This window comes from Anguilla rostrata, chromosome 4 (assembly GCF_018555375.3).
Source record: "Anguilla rostrata isolate EN2019 chromosome 4, ASM1855537v3, whole genome shotgun sequence".
Taxonomy (NCBI): Eukaryota; Metazoa; Chordata; class Actinopteri; order Anguilliformes; family Anguillidae; genus Anguilla; species Anguilla rostrata.
This window is the reverse complement of record NC_057936.1, coordinates 9,001,867-9,020,636: the sequence shown is the minus strand read 5'-3', so window position 1 is coordinate 9,020,636 and position 18,770 is coordinate 9,001,867. Positions and strand designations below refer to the sequence as shown.

Sequence of the window (18,770 nt, the reverse complement as noted above, 5' to 3'; positions counted from 1 at the left end):
TTAGGAAACAGTGGGTAGCATTGCTTTGAAACTTTCGTTTCTTGTAACTCGGCCTCATTTTGATCATAAATACTTTTAATGGCTGGCTTAGATTTTGCGCTTTTGAATTAATGACTTAGGCCAGATTCAGACACAACCCGGCAATGCGGGAAAAACGGCAGTCCTCCCATTCATTTGAATGGTGGTAGTGCGTTTAGGCTGCGGAGTGGGGACCGCAAGCGGCCGTGCGGGAAGAAGTAGAACCAGAATCAACTTTTGCAGTAACGCAACCCGATGTCAGGTTGCGGTGGCCAATCACGTAAGCTGGCGATCAGATTGGGAAGAAGAGCCTTGTTTAAATTACCATGTAGCATTCCGCTGTTTACCGAGCAACTGTGAAGATATGGAAGAGAGACGGATCGCCACCGTGATGACCTTTCCAGAGCTGTACAACCCTGCCATGAGGGAGTACAAAGACGTTAGTAGCCGTGCAGCCGCTTGCCGTTGTATCGCTCTTCAATTTGGGATTTCTGGTTCGTATTTCTACTTGTGCTACAATCAGCATGGATGACCAAAACACAGTGGAGTGTAACGTTATGTTTAACGTGTACTCACTCAATTTGGCCTTGTGCACCAGTTTAAAACCCACCAGAACGATAGGCCTCGCATCCTGGTTAGTTACTGAGAGTAAATGTGTTTTCCCTCGTAGGAATGCTAGCATGCTGGCATGCCAGCAGCACGGCTAGCAAATGCTGACCACAACAACAATGGTGACTTCCCTGGACCCATGATGCCCTTTGAGTGCCCCCGCACGCCCACACCTGTTCCTTCATGGCCCCTGCAGAGCCCCTGCCCTGCTACACCAGAGCCCCTCCAAAGCCCCAGCAACCGCCTGCATGGGAGGAGCCGACCTTCTCGCCCTAAGTGAGGACACACATCCCAGGTGATGAACGCACTTAGCAGCCGTCAAGACGAGAAGGAGCACTTGGGATTGAGCCTGGCAGCAACATTGCGGAGACTTCCCCCATCAAAGAGACGACTGCTATGGGTGCCGCATTGAGCAGCTAGTCTATGAGGTCGAGTTTGGGGATGGACTGTGATTCTGGGCACAACATATAAATGCTACACTATTTTTGCACAGGGTGGTGGGTTTTCCTTTGTCTTTTTTCTTTTGTAATATTTTGGAGTGCAATACATTATTAACTTGAGTGCAGTAAGCACTTTGAATATATACTGGTGTCACATTTCTTATCATTTATTCTTACCCTTTGGTGTGAGAAAGGGTTTGGGAAATTTATAAACGAGGCAAAGGGGAAATTTACACAATACAAAATATTACAGAGATACTATCATGCACCATTAAGACTACAGAATGAAAATAATGAATGATAATTTGTGCTGGAAGTGCCGAACAGTTATTGGAACATTTCTGCATTGTATTATGGGAGTGCACAGAACATTCTGGGTTGAAGTTGTAAGAGTTCTGAGAGGTCTGGTTTAATAATTCCTCTGACTCCCAGCTTGTGTCTGTTGAGGGGGAGATCCCAAATGCTAAAGTTGCTCAGAGTTTCTATTATGTTGCTTGGTGCCTCAAACAACATCGTGCTGCCAGGAGACTGCCCCGGCAGGGGAGGAGAAATACTCTGCAAACTTGTTGCGGATGGAGAAAGCCTCTCTGGAAGAGTTGTTGCTCCCAAGCCGCTGGACAGGCAGCAATCCCTCACCAGCTCCCGTCATCGCTGATGGAGTTGGAGATGTCCTCTTTTCAGCTCCCACCGCATGAAATTGCGCAGAATGCAAGCAGCCTTAACAACCAAATCTGCTGTCGCTGGTTCAACGGCCACCGCCCGGTGAAAGATACGGAACAGGCTGGCGAGTGCGCCGAAGGCACACTCCACAAGCCTCCTAGCACGTGGCAGCCGGTAGCTGTACAGGCGGTGCTCTCTTGGCAAGGTTTCATCCTGGATACGACCTCGTGAATTTTAGTTTTTTTGTGTGTTGTCAGTCGTGATGCAGAACCGAAACTCTTGCCACAACAGGGGCACTGGACGGGCGCTCCTCTTTATGAGTTTGCAGGTGTCGCGTGAGAATATTTGATCGACTAAAGTTCTTACCGCACCAGAGGCACCGATATGGCCTTTCCCCTGAGTTCGCTGGTGTATTGTTAGGTGTGACGCAGAGCTGAAGCTTTTCCCGCAGTAGGAACAGTGATACGGGCGCTCCCCTGTGTGAGTTCGTTGGTGGACTGTCAGAGTGCTTGACTGACTAAAGCTCTTCCCGCACTGGGAACAGTGGTATGGGCGCTCCCCTGTATGCGTTCGCTGGTGTTTCTTCAGAATATTTAATTGACTGAAACTTTTTTCGCACCGGGAGCAATGAAATGGCCGCTCCCCTGTGTGAGTTCGCTGATGTAATATTAGAATACTTGATCGACTGAAGCTCTTCCCGCACTGGGAGCAGTGGTAGGGGCGCTCCCCTGTGTGCGTTCGCATGTGTGTTGTCAACTGTGACGCAGATCTGAGGATCTTCCCACACTGGGAGCATTGGAACTGGCATTCGCCTGTAGGAGTTTGCTGGTGTCTTGTGAGGTGTGATGCGGTTATGAAACTCTTTCCACACTTGGAGCAGTGGTACGGGCGCTCCCCTGTGTGAATTCTCTGGTGTGCTTTCAACACTGATTGATACAGGAAACTCTTCCCACAATGGGAGCACTGGTATGGACGTTCTCCGGTGTGAATTCGCTGGTGTATTGCCAGGCGCGATGCAAATCTGAAACTCTTCCCGCACTCGAAACACGTGTGAGCCCCTGGAGTGTCCGAGTCTACGATAATTTTGTTGCACTCCTCCGAGTGAACCTTCTCAAAGTGCCGGTGAAGGTTCACTTCATCCGTGTGAACGAATGGGCACTGGGAGCAGGCAAATACGGGAGGCTTCACCTCACCAGCCTGCCCTGAGGAAAAAGAACAAAGCAGATGAACAGGTGTTCGTGGGCACTGATTATTACAATCTGGGGCTTGAAGAACATATTGCAATGCTTTTGTTACTGTGGCGTGCAGAATATTTATACTGCTGCAAGTTATCCCCCGGCATTTGCCGATTATTTATAACGGGAGACTGAGGAAAATTTCACTCTGGTAGCTCATTTTGCATTTGCATTCATTCCAAAATGAGTGCTGGAAAAAAAATTTGTTTCACCAAAAGATGATTTTGTACCAAATTTTGTATTTGGCTTCAAGGGAACTGATTCTCTCAGACTGAAGTACTGATGTAAACAGGCTTCAAGGCTACATTGACAAAATGAGGGGGCCAGGGCCCTCTTTTTGTAACAATGCAAGTGCAAACGCCGCAAGTGGAATTCCCTGTTTCTCTTCGCGCAAGTAGAATGTATTCAGTCTGCGCCAGGTTTGGTACTTTCATGGGCGGCAGTAAACGCATTTGCATTAATGCGTGTTTGAGCATGTAATAGGGGGTGTGTCAATAGCAGCACAACTCCTTGCAGGAATTGACAATAGATGGATAGAGAAAATAGATGGACACATTTCCTCACCAGTGCTTCCTTTCCTGGGGGTGATGACCGGAGATCCAAAAGAGGGTTCAGCATAAACCCTGTTAAAGGCAAATAAAGGCCCATTTATTGATTTTCAGACTGATAGCAACCAGGAGAAAATACACACAGTCCATCTCAACATTCACTCTTACTCTTTCTCTGATGAATCTGACAGCTGTTTCAAGGGACTCTCGAAATTGCCAGTCATCTTTCTCTTCCAGGTCATGACCTTTCCCTTCTGCCTCAGTGACCATTCTTCCTTCATTGGCGAGACCATATCTTGTCTCCATGGAGAGTTCACTACCTGGTCCCCATTGCTGGCCACAGGCTCGGATGGTGAAAAAACTCCAATGTCTGTCATTTCAATCAGATGATTAAGTAGCCTAGGCTGTTTGAACACATATGAAGTGACACAGTGTGACATGCCTTCCTCTTCCTGTTTTACACAGTCCAATTTTCCACCATTCTTCAGCACTCTGTCAATGTCACCAGTTTGAGGAGATTCAGCTCTCATCCTCTGTTCACGCTCCTCTTCTTGTTCCCTCCAGACTGCCCTGATCTCATCTCTCACACCATCCTCCCTCTTTATCTCCTCACTCTGCCCCTCCCAGTCTACCTCCTCCTTCTTAATGCAAGATACAATGTCTTCTTCCTCCCTCCAATATGCGGTCTTCCTCTCCATCTTCTCCTCCATGTCTTCACTTTTGGACAGAGATTATCGCAGCTCTACTCCTGTGTAATATGTGCTGTCCACCACAAATTCTGTCTTCACCTGAAGAGGCAGGGCAAAAAAAAAATAATTCTAAGACAAGCCTAGACTGATTTGACAGATTCAACTAAGCTCTAACTGGGAATCAGTCACACTGAGAGAAGCTGATATTAGTGTCCATGGAGGGATTTGCATGCTTCCTGTAAGATGTATTGCAAAAAAACTACTTGTTAATAATTGTTAGAGTTAATAATAGTTATGTTTACCTATAACGTTCCAGGAATACCACAAATCAAAGAAATTAAAACTAAATGCAAATCCTGTTGCTCTCAAAGGAATGCAGACTGACATTACTTTGTCACAGGAAACTCATCAGCTGGTACATCAGAAACATAATTCCAAATGGACTGAGCAGACCGAATCAGCATCGTATAAGTCAAAGAAACGTGCCAAAGAATGGATTCTGTTTGGCTGTGTGAGTTCAGTGGAATCTACCACTTTTCTAAAGGATCAGAAAGAGAAAAAAAGCAAAGCAATACATCTTTGGACATTAACAATTTAACAACAACAATAAATAATTCACATATTATGATTTTAATAATTAAATAGAACAGTTAAGTATTAAAAACATTTTATACAAACGTTGTACATTTGGTGTGTGAAGCACTTGTATAGGGACAGTTATGAAATGGGTAACTGCTTGTGGGGCATGCAGTTGAGCCCCTTACAGCTGTTTCTGTAAAGTGGTAGAATATACACGTGTAAATACCATGAAACAGGAGCTGATTTTCTGTATTTTAATCTTTTGATCTCAAGTCAAAACGGCTAAAATCTATAGCAAATATAACAAATTCCACTCTAATATTTCCATACTTTTGGAGGGCACTGTATATCAGAACACAGCACAAGAATATATGATGTTCAGAACAGACCGTTGCCTTTAGAAAGAATTCAGCACTGAGCCAAGCCTGGGCAAGAATTCCCCAAGTTTCTCTGCCTCTACATGACCTGGCAAGCTATTCCACGCTGAAAACTGTGCTACAAATGTGAAGATGAATGTATTGTTAAAAAAAAAAAAAACCTACACAGCTTTGTCGATAGCAAGTTAGTAGCATTAAAATGTTTAGAGATAATTCGAATTTTGAAAATTGTTAGAATATATATATATATATATATATATATGTAATTCCGAGTAGTGATTGGTTACATATGGTGGATGATTCTTTATGATCCAAAAATCCAACATTCCTTTCAGCACACATTAATAAGTCTGGGTGCCGCGCATCGACTAAGCATCAGACAAGCTCAGTTGCTTTAAGGCTTCTACACGTATTTCGATGAAACGTAGGTAGCTAGCTACCTACTCTCCAAGATAGGTATAGGGTAACAATCAAATTATGCAGATAACAGATTACCAAGATTATCTCGTCCAGATGTAGGCTACAGATCGAGCAAATTACCATTTGACTACCATTTGTCTGTCAGGAGAAAATTAATGACCGGGTTAAGTTTTAGTCTCAAAATCATGGACTAGCGCTAAATAATAGAAACGCACAGTAGACGTAGCACGTCTTAGTTAACATCTTTTGAAGAATAGCGTAATGGACAACAAAACATTAGCTACTTCGCAGGTAAAACAAGCCTTTCATTGACGTGCATACCGCATTCACTGGATTCAGCTGACATCTGTTTCACTTGAGAGATTTTTTGTTATGAGCAATTACTCTACAATTTGCAAGCAAACTGACAATATGATAGCTCCTCCTCCTCGTCATCATCTTCTTCAGCTCACCTACGCTTGTGAAGTCCCGGAAGTCAGCCTGTAGTGCGCATGTTGACGGAAACACATTAGAGTGAATTCACAGTGAATGGAGAATATCAAACATTTGAAGACCAAACAAGACGTCCCTGATGGTATTTCGAAACGCGATTAACAACCCTTACGTTTCATATAAAAACAGACTGTGAAAATTTGCGTTATGTAATAAAATATGGAAGTTTTAATAAATATTTTCCCAAGACTTCTGGACCAAAACAACCATCATTTCAGACACTGCTGCACACAATGAAATTTATGATTACAAAAAAAGGACCAATGAGGGTTTTTTGGTTGTTAAATTACCTTGGTTTTGTACATTGAATTCAAGGGGCATCATTTCCCTGAACAATTGTGAACATGCGCAGTAGAAGCCATTTCCCGATACTTCCTAGGCTTCACTGATTGGCCACTCCTACCCTATCCAATTCCTATGAACGCTCTATGTTCTCTCCAGTTCCTATGGACGCTCTATGGGTGCCTGTCAATGAACTTTTACAATCCCCTCCCTTTTGTCATTTCATTGGATTCCACTTTGCGTTGCTTGACTGGGATTGGACATTTTACGCTTGCCCTGGCCCTATCCCCTGCCTTCACTATTTGGGGTTAGGTTGATACAGGAATTGCTTTCCTAGGAAAGCCGAAGTTTTGACAGGGACGTGGTCACAAAAATGGTGACGCTACAGGTTAGTACAAAAAATATGCATATTATTGCAGTGATGCACATAAATAAGGGTTTGAGCCCCTGTACTGTTTCTGGAAGTACTGAGGCGCTCTTTTGTTTACTAGCTAACTAGTTTCTATGGTGGTTGCTCGCTAGTTAGCCTGATCTGCAGGTAACGGTAGTTCGCTAAATAGCTAGCTGTGAGTGGAAGTAAAAATAGTCATGCTGTGAACTCATATTTTAATTATGTGGTTTTCATGTTGGTTTTTGTTTCTAGGTAGTGAAGTTTATATTGTATTGGGCTGTTAAAGTACCTGCGAATCGTTTATGTCAGCTTCAGAACTTAACGTACTTTAGCTTCCTAGCTAGCTAATATCAAAACAGAGATGTGCTGTTTGTGTAGCTAGCTATGTGCTTTCATGCTTTAATTGAATTGAGCTAAGGTTAGCTTGATGCCTATAATATTATGAATAGATACAATCGTTAAATAGATTTAGTCCGATATTCCGGTGTAATATATAACTAACGAGAGAATTTGAACAATGTTGTGTCTGAATTCTGCAGCCAAGGAACAGAGCAATTGTTTACATGCATGCCAAATAATAACGTTAAGCAGCAAGTTACTTGACTATGAGTATTAATTCACGTCTAGTCTAATGTCAACTATTTAACGTTACCTTGCTCAGTATTTTGGATACATTTAGAATTTCGTTCGTCGAACAAACTGCCAGAAACGAGCATTAAGCACAAAAGTAATATCTTGCTAGCTGTGGAGTAAGTTAATTAATAGAAGTATCTCCTGAAGTGAGTGGTTTAACGTTATTTTAATATTATTTTATTTTATCGCCTTTCTGCTTGGACATAAAGAGACAGTTGATTATATGCATACATTATTCGATTTAGATTAATATTAAATGATTATTGTTCTCAAAATAGCTAATGTTTCGTGTATCAACGTGTTGTGATGTCGAATTTGTGATGGATAACTAGTTAGCTCGCTACATAGTCTACCTAATTGTTCTCGAAAAGCTAGACTGTCTGTAATAGCTGTCTGTTACGATGCTGTGGTATCAGTATGCTGTCCAGCTATGTTACCCGCGTTACAAAAGCGTCCCGTATGACGTGAATGGCAACAAGCAGCCATAAACTGACATACCGTGAGATAATATAGCGGTTATTGTAGCTTCAAATGGACAAAAGTGATGTACACTCAGGAAAAACTCGACAACGTCTCTTTTCAAATATAAAGCCGTAGTTACTCACAAACATCCACAGAGCCTAGTTTGTGCTGGGTTTCATAGAAAACGCCTTGATATTAACTACACCAACTCTATATCTAATCATAGCCTTAACCAAAGCCAGTATTCTGTGGCACAGTGTCAACGACGAAAGCATGCAGCTCTGTGGATGATTGTGAGTAACTATGGCTTTATATTTGATTTTTTAGAATGTACATTATGAGGTCCGTGTATCGGTGCGCTGCAGCAGAGATAGAAAACATGTTAAATTTCAGCAAAACTATCTAGATGTATAGGTAGTTGGAAACATACCTTAATTTAATTTTTGGGTGAACTGCCCCTTTGAGTATTGAGAAGATTATATAACAACACTGACTTTATTTTAAATACCAGTATGTTTTTTTGTTCACCATAAAAGGGGGAATTGCTTTAAAAGCCATTTGCAGAATGTGTTTATTTACTTGTTATTACTTCAGATTATAAGGATAAGGCTATCTGTTTATGTTATCGGTTTGTTGATGGGCTCTGTAATATGGCATGTGATATTGTGATTTTGTGCATTTCTGTAATCTTGAGATTTTAAGAATTTGTTCTCTGTTTTTGAGGTGTTTGATGTCCTGTGATATCCTGGTGTTGTATGTTCCTCTTTTCATGGCCTTGATTATGGTGTAGGTTGAAAGGGGTGGGGCCCAAAGACCTGCCCAGTGGGCATGGTGACAGTGTGTGTCACCAGGCTCCATATGCACTGGACTCACCTGGAGCTGAGAGGTAAGCTGTTCATATATCCAGCTACCCATCTCACATCTACGTGTGTGTGTGTTTTTGGGGGGTGTGGGGAGAGAGAGGGAGAGAGAGAGAGAGAGAGAGCACTAGCTGTGTTGATCTCCCGTGTTTCAGACCAATCTGACTTATCTTTGATACATGTGTGTGTGTGGATTCTGTTACAGACAAGTGCACATATCAGAATGCCAGAGATAACAAAGAAGCAGACCCCCGCCCACAAACCTCAGCGGTGAGTTGTGTTTCTCATCTGCAGCAATCAGCCTTTCTGACTGTCACAGGTTGTCCGCATATTCTGATGGGGGATGGGAAAATGTAATTCCCTTCGATTTTGTTACAATTTTGGGAGTTCTGGATCAAAAAACTTAGACTGCTTATGGGAGAAATGAATGCCGTTTTCTTAATTCCTTCAAAATAATTGATGACATTTTTAGGTGTAAATATATTGCTACATGCTGAATATGAGGGAATTTAAATTATTTAAATGCCCTGTTTTGTATTTTTAGATCAGTGAGATGGTCTAAAACTTCATTTCCCACAATGCTTCCCTTTACCCTGTAGCGACCTGTCGTCCCGACCTGCACGATGTAAAAATCTGATTTAACCACAATTAAAAAATGCCACTTTCAATTTCCCAAATAAACTCTTCTCTTTGTCATACAGTCTGTCAGTGGTAGCCTATTGAAAACAACTTGCAAACGATGTCATGCACAATAGGGAAAAACCCCTTGGGTGAGATTGTTTTGGTACATCCCAAGAGACTGGCCAGCTGAGGATCCATAACTTCCTATAAACTCCTATGAACAGCTTCTTCTATGTTACTCTGATAAAAAGTTCTTCATTCCTAAACCAATGGAACTACCACTATAAGCAATAAAGCTGTAAACCTGCCTGTGTTCAGTTGTTGGTTGTGTATGTGAGACCATGTTCTAGAGTTTCTTTTTTTGATTTCTCAGTATGTCTGTGCAATGGATATGTCCTCACTCATTGAGTGGTTTGTCTTACTTGTGCCAGCAGGAAGAAGAACAAGGAAAGTCACAATGCAGGTGAGATTTCTGATGCTCTTTTCTTGGTGCAGGTGTTCAGTTCTTACCTGAAATGATCATTTATTTCTCGTTTCCACTTTGTATAGTATAAAATTGCATGGGTTAGTAGGATTTCAGTAAATCATTGAAGCTGTATCGCTGGCTAGCACGCACTGCTTTGGACTAGACTACCCAGATTTGCACCTGTCTTACAGGAAGTGTGAAGAGATCTTCCACAACGTCTTTGAATTGTGGAACATTATTTTCATTGAGAGATGCTGATTTCACAGGCAGGTGCAGGATTCCGTGCGCTTGCGGCAGTGGAGCTTATGAACCAATGAGGTACTGGTAGCAGAGGTCTGTGTTAGCGCTCATGATCTCTCCCTCACTTGTGTAGTTGAGAGGCATCGGAAGACGAAAATTAACGCTGGAATCAATCGCATTGGAGAACTGCTGCCTTGCTCGCCAGCCTTGAAGCAGGTAACGTGCACACCTCGCACAGATTCACTACTATAAAAGGTGTCGTGTTTTGGTTCTGGTGTGTAATGTGCATGAGGATGTTGCGTGTTTTTATTTTTATTGATAGTTGTGTTTTGTGCTCCATTTGCAGAGTAAAAACATGATTCTGGACCAGGCCCTTCGCTACATCATACAGCTCAAGCAGCAGAATGATATTCTCCTGCTCAATGGAGGAGACCGAGTACAAGGTACAGCACTTTCTGTATCTTTCAGTCCTCCCTCTGTACCCCTTATTCTGTGCCTCCCACCCCAACCCATTTTGCCTTGCTCTATCTGCCTCGCTATGGAGACTGTGTTTGTGTATGGCATTGTGAGCGCGTGTGTGTGTGTGTGTCTGTCTGTTGCAGCGGAGGAGATTTGCTGTTTGCGGCGGCAGCTGGAGGAGCTGCGTAAGGAGAGCGCTCACTACATGGAGCTGCTGAAGGCCAACGGCATCAGCTTCCTCAACGACCCCACCGTGCACTGGAAGGGCAAGCTGCGCTGCGCCAAGGTGGCCAAAGTCACGCCCACCCACCTGGTGCCCGACGGCATCATCGTCTACTCCAACGGGAACGTGGTGTGCCCGGCCGCGGAGGACCAGTCCACGCACAGCCCCGCCCTGGACGTGAGGAAGCAGCCGGCGGAGGCCCTGGTGATCCAGTCCCGCTGTGACGTCGCGGCGGGCGTCGGGCCGAAATTGTGCCCCAACGGGTCCGTGCTACGGGACCCGCCAGCGTCTTCGGCCCCACAGGTCCTGCTGGGGGCCGGCCTTGTCCCCCCGGTGTGCATGCCTAGTGTCAGGCTAGTGGAGCAGCAGCAGCCAGCCAAGGCGCATCCGGTCACAACGCTGGCCCCTTCCCTGTCCTACATCGCCATTCAGGGTCCGTGCCCCCTCCCTGCAAACAGCAGCGCCGTTCAGCCCCCCGTGTCCACCCCCACACCGAGTCCTGCGGCCATACCCGGCCAGCCGGCCTCCCTCCCCCCGGCCCTTACACAGGCTGCTACGGCGGGTGCCCCTAATCCCCCCAGTGGCGTGAGCAGATCTGTGAGCTACGTACCAAGCTCGAGCGCACCCTCGCCAACCGCTGCCCCTCTGGCCTTCCACATCAGTACGGCAGGGAGCACTCAGACCACCTGGACCACACTGCAGCTGGACGGGAACTCGCAGCCCGTCTGTCACCCAGCCCCCACCCAAACACCTGCTCTCACCCCCGCGCCTGCCCTTGCCCCTGCCCTCAGTATCAGAAGCTCCGCAGTGTCTTATAGTGGACTGCAGGGGACACCTTTATGCTCCCCTGTGGCTAAGTCTTCAATTCAGCCTGTTCTTGCTTCTCCCCAAGTCCAGGCACCAGCTATACCCTTGCCCCAAGCGCCCCCTTCGTCACTGTCCCAGTCTGCCTTTTCTCCTCCCCAAGTCCAGGCGCAACCCCTGGCCCCACCCGTACCCCTGCCCCGATCCCCCCCTCCACCGCAGTCCCAGTCTGCCGTTTTTCCTGTGCTGCAGGTGCTGCAGGTGAAGAGCGCCCCAGCCCCTGCCGTCCCCCAGACCCCCAACAAACCGAACGTGTTCATCCTGCAGCCGGTCAATCCTTGCCAACCAACGGCTGTGGCCGGGAGCAGCCTGCCCAGTCAGAACCCGTGTCAGCATATTGTCATCATTCAAGCGCCCAATCAGAACCCTGTTCCACCGACCTCCCAGGGCAACGCGGGACCGGCTGCGGTCTCTCCAGCTGACCAGACTAGCACTTACAGTGTGGTGGCTAGCGGTGGCAGCGGCGTACAGACCGTGGGGGGGAAGCAGCTGGTGCACATCCTCCCCCGGCCCCTGACGTCTGCGCAGACGTCCCAGACGTTCACAGTGAGTGGGCAGGTGTTTTCCCTGCAGGCTGTGAAGCCTCACGGCGGGGCAGGGGCAGCGGCCCAGACCCCGCTGCAGATCGTCCAGCCCACGACCAGGGAGGATCCCAACGTCAACATCACCCTGCACTCCCTGGGAGCTCTGGCTAATCTCAATCAGAGTATCTCGCACGTCCCTGGCCAGAGCCAGGCCCCGCCCCCTGCGCCTGCACCGCCTGCCGTGCCCGTTGCCCCGGAAACCGTGAACTGCAGCTCCCCGGCCGGGCCGACCAGGTCGGCCCCTTTGGCTTTAGCACCAGCGGGTGGCGCCGCAACGGTCCTTCCCAGGAAGGCCTGCGCCTCGCCCAGAACCAAGCGCGCTGGCACCAAGGTCAGCACAGCCCAGAAAACGATATCTAAGCTGGGAGGCCCCGCCCTTCAGCCCGCTAAGTCCGCTGGGAAACAGCCGCCTGCCATTACAACAAAGACCGGGGAAATCTCCATGTTCCCTCCTACAGAGCTGGCTGCAGCATCAAAGCTGTCCTGTCTAGCCTCCAAGGCCGTAGAACCCTCCCACACTGCCACCGACGTTACAGCCAGTTCATCGGTGACTGGGCCCACAGTGAGCAGCGTCTGTTCCACAGTGATTGGACCCAAAACATGTAGTGGCAGTTCCACAGTAAGTAGTGTTAGCTCTATAGCTACTAGTGCCACGTCCAAAATGACTGTACCCACAGCCGCTGTTGACACCTCCACAGTGACTGGACCCACAACCACTAGTGTTACTTCCACAGTGAATGGACCAAAAGCCACTACTGTCAGTTCCACAGCCACTGCACCTACAGCCACTCATATCGGTTCCACGGTGGCTGGATCGACAGTTAGTAGTGTCAGGTCCGTTGTAGCTAGTGGCAGTTCCACAGTAGTTGGACCTAGAGTAAGTAATAGTGGTTCCTCGGCCATTATTGTCAGATCCACAGAGTCCGTCCCCACAGCCAATAGTGTCAGTTCAACAGAGACTAGACCCACAGCCACTAGTGTCAGTTTCACAGCGACTGAAGTCAGAGCAAGTGGTGTCAGTACCACAGCTAACAGTGTTGGTACCACAGGCCACAGGATAACGGCTTCTCCGCAAGTTGTTTTTGTCACAACCGAGTCCAGTCGGCCAGCAGACCTCCAGGATTCCCTGTCTGTCTCCCTGCCCCCCACCCCAGCGCCTTCCACCTTTGTCTCGGCCTCGCCCTCGGTGTCAGCCCCCCTCTCCCACATGTCGGAGTGCGCGAGGCCCCCATCCCGCCAGCATGGTCCTGTCCTTTCCACCACTGCACCTGACTCCACCCTCATGGAGACCAAAACCACCAAGTTGAGCATGGAGAGGGATCTCAGGGAGGCAGACATGGGAGGACACACCCTTCCCAGGAAGGATCCCTCGCTGCAGCAGGCGTGTGTGCTGGACCAGGATGCACTGGGACAGCCCCTGGGCGCCAACGCCTGCGGGGGTAGTCGCGGGTTCTCCATCGCCTCCATGCTCCCCGTGGGCCACGTGGTCAGCACTTCGTCTTCTGCCTTCGGGACCTTCACCTTCACTTCGGAGCAGACCGAGATCCTTGCCCTGGCCGCGAGGGCCTTCTTCGAGCAGGATGGCCCAGGGACGAGCAAGGGAAGCAGCTGCAGCTCGCACACCCCTGCCCCTGCTGGTTGGGAGGTCCCCAAACTTCCACAGAGCTCCCATCGCAAGGACAGGGCCTCTGGATCACAGGCGAAGCACACCGATGTTCTGACGGGATCCAGCCTTCCGGTAGGTGCAACCAGAAATATTGATTCTGTGAATCTGTGTAACTATGAAGGGAGCCTCAAGTGAAGGCTTAATACCATGTGAATTATTTTAATTATTTTAGAATTAACATTTCACCAGCTTTCTTTCAATAAGAACAGGATGCTGATGTACCAAAACACAGAATAGTGTATAACAAGAAAGGGATTTTACCATTCTTACTGTTATAAACTCTGCCTTTTAAATCAGTTGCACTAAGGAATACAGACAACTGACATATCAAGATGCATATATTCAGAGGGTCATGTTCAGTTCTTCTTACTGCCTCAGCATCTGCTACCTTGTGCATTCAAATTTATTTTCTCAAAATTGGCTTGGTTCTTAAATCTCACATTCTGGTCAAGTAATTCAGCGTGACTTGATAAGGGTACAGATATAATCAGGACCAACTGGGCTGTCAGGCAGAATTTCCTGATATAATCACACAAAATTAATTCACTGCAGATGTTCGCTGAAGATGATTTACATTGATTATTGACTTCAGCGTGGGGATCAATAATTGTGGGCGTTGTAGTCATAGAAATGATGGGTTTAAAAAAAATAAATGAAACAAAAAAACTTAATTTTGCTGTCCCTACTGCAGGTGTCTCTCCGAGTTCAGCCTGTGGTGGGTACCACAAGTGGGCCGGTTGGATCCAGGAACCCTCTGTCCCTGTCCTACAGCTCGGCACCGCACTCTCAGTCTCAGCCTCCCCATTCGCAGGGCACGCAGTCGCAGCCCTCCCAGGCGCAGACGCAGCCCACGCAGTCGCAGTCCGCGCAGCTGCAGTCCACCGCTGTGGGCAGTCTCAGCGTTAATAATCTGATCAGGCCGCTCAGCTCCGGGCAGCAGCCCTACGCCTGCTCCCCCGGTCACGCCCAGCAGCAGGGCTCCGTCCCGTCGCCCATAGCGACCGCCGTCCCTGTGGTGCAGTCCCCGGCCCCCCTGCTCCCGCCGTGTCCGGAGTACGCGCCGCTCAAGAGCGCTCTTTTGAGGCCGCATGGGGCAGACCACCACCTGAAGGACATGTCCAAGCGCCCTGCCCCTGAAGACACCATACTCCCTAGCGGCAAGCGCCCCAAGACCTGCTCCGCCCCCAACATGGCTCAGATGGACATGAAAGCTGCCCCGCCTGACCACACCCAGATGATGGTCAGTTCCAGTAGCAGCGGCTCCTCCATGTCCGGTGGGCGGGGCTATCCTTCCGATGGACTCGGTGGCCTCTTCCCTGGCAACAGCTACACGAGCTCTGTGCTGAAAGCGGTGGAGGGCCACTGTGCCCCTCAAGGGCCCTCCCATGAGCAGAGTCACTCCCAGCACATCCCCCACCCACCTGGGCACCACCTGCCCATGGGTAACCCCTACCTGAAGCAGCAGCAGCAGCAGCAGCAGCAGCAACAGCAGCAGCAGCAACAGCAACAGGGCCAGAGACATCACCTTTACCAGCTGCAACATCACCTGACACAGCCGGACCCAGGACAACAGCTCCACGGCATCCATCAAAGGACACTGCAGCAGGATCAGCACAGTCAGAAGAAAAGGGGCTTGGTGCAGAGGGGCCAACCGGGGGCCCCTATGGGTCTGCCACAGAAAACGCATCACGTGGACAAGAGCAGAGAGCAGCAGCAACAGCAACAGCAACAGCAGCAGCAGCAGCAGCAGCAGCAACAGCAGCAACAGCAGCAGCAACAGCAACATCAGCAGCAGAGTTCCCACTCGCGGCACCAGCACATCCAGCACATCCAGCAGCAGCAGTTCGGCACTCGTCCCCAAGAGAAGGGCTGCGAGGCTCAGCCGGCGGCCAGCCGCGGTCTCCACGGCAGCCACCTGGGCCAGGAGCGGCAGGCGGGCCAGAACCACGGCGCTCTGCAGCGGCTCATGAGCTCCCGCAACCTGGAGCAGCTGACCTCGCAGCCGGGGGGGGGCGCCGTGTCGCGCCCCTCCGACATCACGTGCACCCCGTCCCGGCAGGAGCGCCACCGCATCTCCAGCTACTCGGCCGAGGCGCTCATCGGGAAGTCCACCTCCAGCGTGGACCAGCGCATGGGGCTGCCCCTGCAGGCGGCGCGCGCGTCCCAGGACCAGGCCGACCTGCACACCTACCTGGACGCTTCCAGGGGGAAGGGCATCGGGGGCCACAACGCCCAGGGCCACTCGGGGCCCCAGAACGTCTCGCGCGGCGGCCCCGCGGGGCAGCACCAGCTCGGCGGCTTCGAGGCGCAGGTGTCCCGCGGGAGCGACATGGCCCACAAGCCCGCTCCCCCGTCCCACAGGGGCCTGCAGGCGCAGGGTATCAGGATGGGGCTGGGCTCGGGGGTGGAGCGCCAGCCACGGGGGGTGTTCCCCGGGGCACAGGGCGTGCCCATGGGAGCGGGGCACCGGGAGCAGGAGAGCTGCCACCAGAGTTTCATGCAGAGTCTCCTGGTGCCCCACTTGCCCGAGCAGTTGGGCCACCAAAGCGTGGCGCAGTGCTGCCCCCCAGTCAGCATGGAGTACAGCTGTGGGTCGGGCGGGTCGAGCGCGGACCTGCAGGCCAAGGCGGGCAGTCCCAGTGTGCCGCCCGCCCAGAAAACGCCCAACATGCACATGAGCGAGGGGAACAAAGGACACCTCAACCCACAGGTCAGCACCAACATGCAGGTACCCGGGGTACGAGGAGGGCTGCCCCCGCACCCCTCCACGCCCCAGAGCAGCTCCGAACCGGGACGTGCCCCTGCGCGCCCCGCCAACTCTGTCGGTCAGCGCGGACGCCATCCTGCGCAGGATGTCCAGGGTGGCAAAATGCGCCCCGGGGACCGAGGGAGGTCCGGAGCGCTGCGTTCGGGGAACCCCTTCGAGCCCGATGGGCACCTGCCCTTGCCCGCGGGTGGTGGCATGCTGCTGGAGCGTCAGCAGGCGGGCGGGGAGGCCAAGCGGGGCAGCATCGTGCGCTTCATGGCGGACGGTGCCCAGGTGAGCGGGGACAACCTGGTGTCCGATCAGCACCTGGGGCAGAACTTTGGCTTCTCCTTCATCCCCGAGGGAGGGATGAACCCCCCGCCCATCAACGCCAGCCCCTCCTTCATCCCGCCGGTCACGCAGCCCAGCGCCCCCCGCACGCCCGCCATCCTGCCCGTGGAGCCCCAGAACACCCTGCCCTCCTTCTACCCGTCCTACTCCCCGGCGGCCCACCCCAGCCTGCCGAGCGACATTCCCCTGCAGTACTTCTCCAACCAGATGTTCACCAGCCCCGGCGCGGACAAGAGCGGCGGCGCGCCCCTCAACAACCGCTTCGGCTCCATCCTGTCCCCGCCGCGGCCCGTGGGCTTCGCGCAGGCCAGCTTCCCCCTGCTCCCCGACATGCCCCCCATGCCCATCGCCAACTCCTCCGGCATCACCCCTCACCTGTCCAACTTCAACCTGACCTCGCTCTTCCCCGAGATCGCCACGGCCATGCCCCCCGACGGCACGGCCATGCCCATGTCCCCGCTGCTGTCGCTCGCCAACACCTCCTCCGCCGACTCCGGCAAGCAGACCAACCGCCCTGCCCACAATATCAGCCACATACTGGGGCACGATGGGAGTTCTGCCGTCTGACCGCTCCCTGACTCCCCACACTGTGCCCCTGCCACAGCTGTGAGGCGCTGCGTCTTCACTGATTATTCAGTCTCAAGAGAAGGAGTTTTTAGGACACGTCAACTGCTCAGCAGTGCCACATTGACCATAAAACACAGGTGATAACCCGGTATCTGATACCATGGTAACCTTAGGTTGTAACATGGCGTCGTCTGCACTTCTGACCTCTTTAGTGGGTGGCATGTGATCTTTTTGTTGCTGTTATTCATGTATTTATTGGTCTCTGCACAGCTGAGAATCGCTCTCAGTTGGTGTCTGATCTGGAGATGGGCCTGGGTTTGTTCTGATATGTACCGCTTTTTGACTTCTCAAAGAGGACAACTGCTTGACTCCCCGAGGATAGGGACAAAAGCACAAAACAGACTATTTTAGCTGAACGATAATGCTATCAGGGTGAATTTTAAATACTTTTTCTGTTGGAAGTAAATATTTCTTATTTATAAGAATTGTCATCATCATATGTAGATAATTGTAAATGTGTAAAAAGCTGATTATTAAAGGTTTTTCTGATTTAAAATGAATTGTATGGACTGTAATTAAATGGACAACCAACATGACAATGGTGGAACTTAAAAACTATTTTGCATATTACATTACATTACAGGCATTTAGCAGACGCTCTTATCCAGAGCGACTTACACAACTTTTTACATAGCATTTTACATTGTATCCATTTATACAGCTGGATATATACTGAAGCAATGCAGGTTAAGTACCTTGCTCAAGGGTACAACGGCAGTGTCCTACCCGGGAATCGAACCTGCGACCTTTCGGTTACAAGTCCAGTTCCTTACCCACTGTGCCGTCCTCCATAGTTGTCATGTTATCATCTACTAATAAAAAAAACTGAGCTTGTTGTTTTCACTCATAGTTTGGTTACAGGAGCACCGAAAGTCTGAGTTGAGCAAACGTCCATAGTGACCCTCTATGGAGTGACCACAAAAAAAGTTGAATATTTCAAAAATATGAATACAAGCAACAATGTCTGGAACTAGCCGGTCATTTTGGTGTAAAAAGTTTGAATGTAGTGCAAAAACTGTAGGACTAGTAAGAGCTAGAAAAAATTGGCAGAAAGTGCAGATAATAAGAAAAATGAAAGATATCAAGAGTGGGCTTGCCGGAAGCCAACGCAATACATTACATTTTTCCAGAAAAGAAGTTGCCATAATTTGAGGAACAAGCTGATTACACTACCTGGCAAATTTATACATTACCCATTTTTATTACATTATCACAAGTTATTACATTA

At 49.6% G+C, this 18,770-nt stretch overlaps 1 protein-coding gene, 1 long non-coding RNA gene and 1 pseudogene across 5 annotated transcripts; 2 read left to right on the top strand and 1 right to left on the bottom strand.

Moving 5' to 3' along the window:
* Positions 1–13: 13 nt before the first annotated feature.
* LOC135252437 (uncharacterized) lies at positions 14–1,210 on the top strand. The gene is made up of 2 exons (XR_010329411.1): positions 14–512; positions 689–1,210. It is a non-coding gene; the product is annotated as an uncharacterized LOC135252437 (long non-coding RNA).
* A 620-nt stretch (positions 1,211–1,830) lies between these two features.
* Positions 1,831–6,020, bottom strand: LOC135252428 (zinc finger protein ZFP2-like; annotated as a pseudogene).
* A 562-nt stretch (positions 6,021–6,582) lies between these two features.
* Positions 6,583–18,038, top strand: LOC135252420 (basic helix-loop-helix domain-containing protein USF3). 4 transcript variants are annotated; one of them, XM_064330447.1, is made up of 9 exons: positions 6,659–6,737; positions 8,062–8,128; positions 8,626–8,721; positions 8,901–8,965; positions 9,748–9,779; positions 10,156–10,238; positions 10,369–10,465; positions 10,625–13,890; positions 14,510–18,038. In XM_064330447.1, the coding sequence occupies exons 4-9, from the start codon at positions 8,919–8,921 to the stop codon at positions 17,480–17,482; spliced, it is 6,498 nt and encodes a 2,165-aa protein (XP_064186517.1). In that variant the 5' UTR covers positions 6,659–6,737; positions 8,062–8,128; positions 8,626–8,721; positions 8,901–8,918; the 3' UTR covers positions 17,483–18,038. The 4 variants fall into 4 exon arrangements, with proteins under 4 accessions (XP_064186520.1, XP_064186516.1, XP_064186517.1 ...); XM_064330450.1 differs by lacking the exon at positions 8,062–8,128 and having other exon boundaries at positions 6,583–6,737; positions 9,751–9,779; XM_064330446.1 differs by lacking the exon at positions 8,062–8,128 and having other exon boundaries at positions 6,583–6,737.
* Positions 18,039–18,770: the final 732 nt, after the last annotated feature.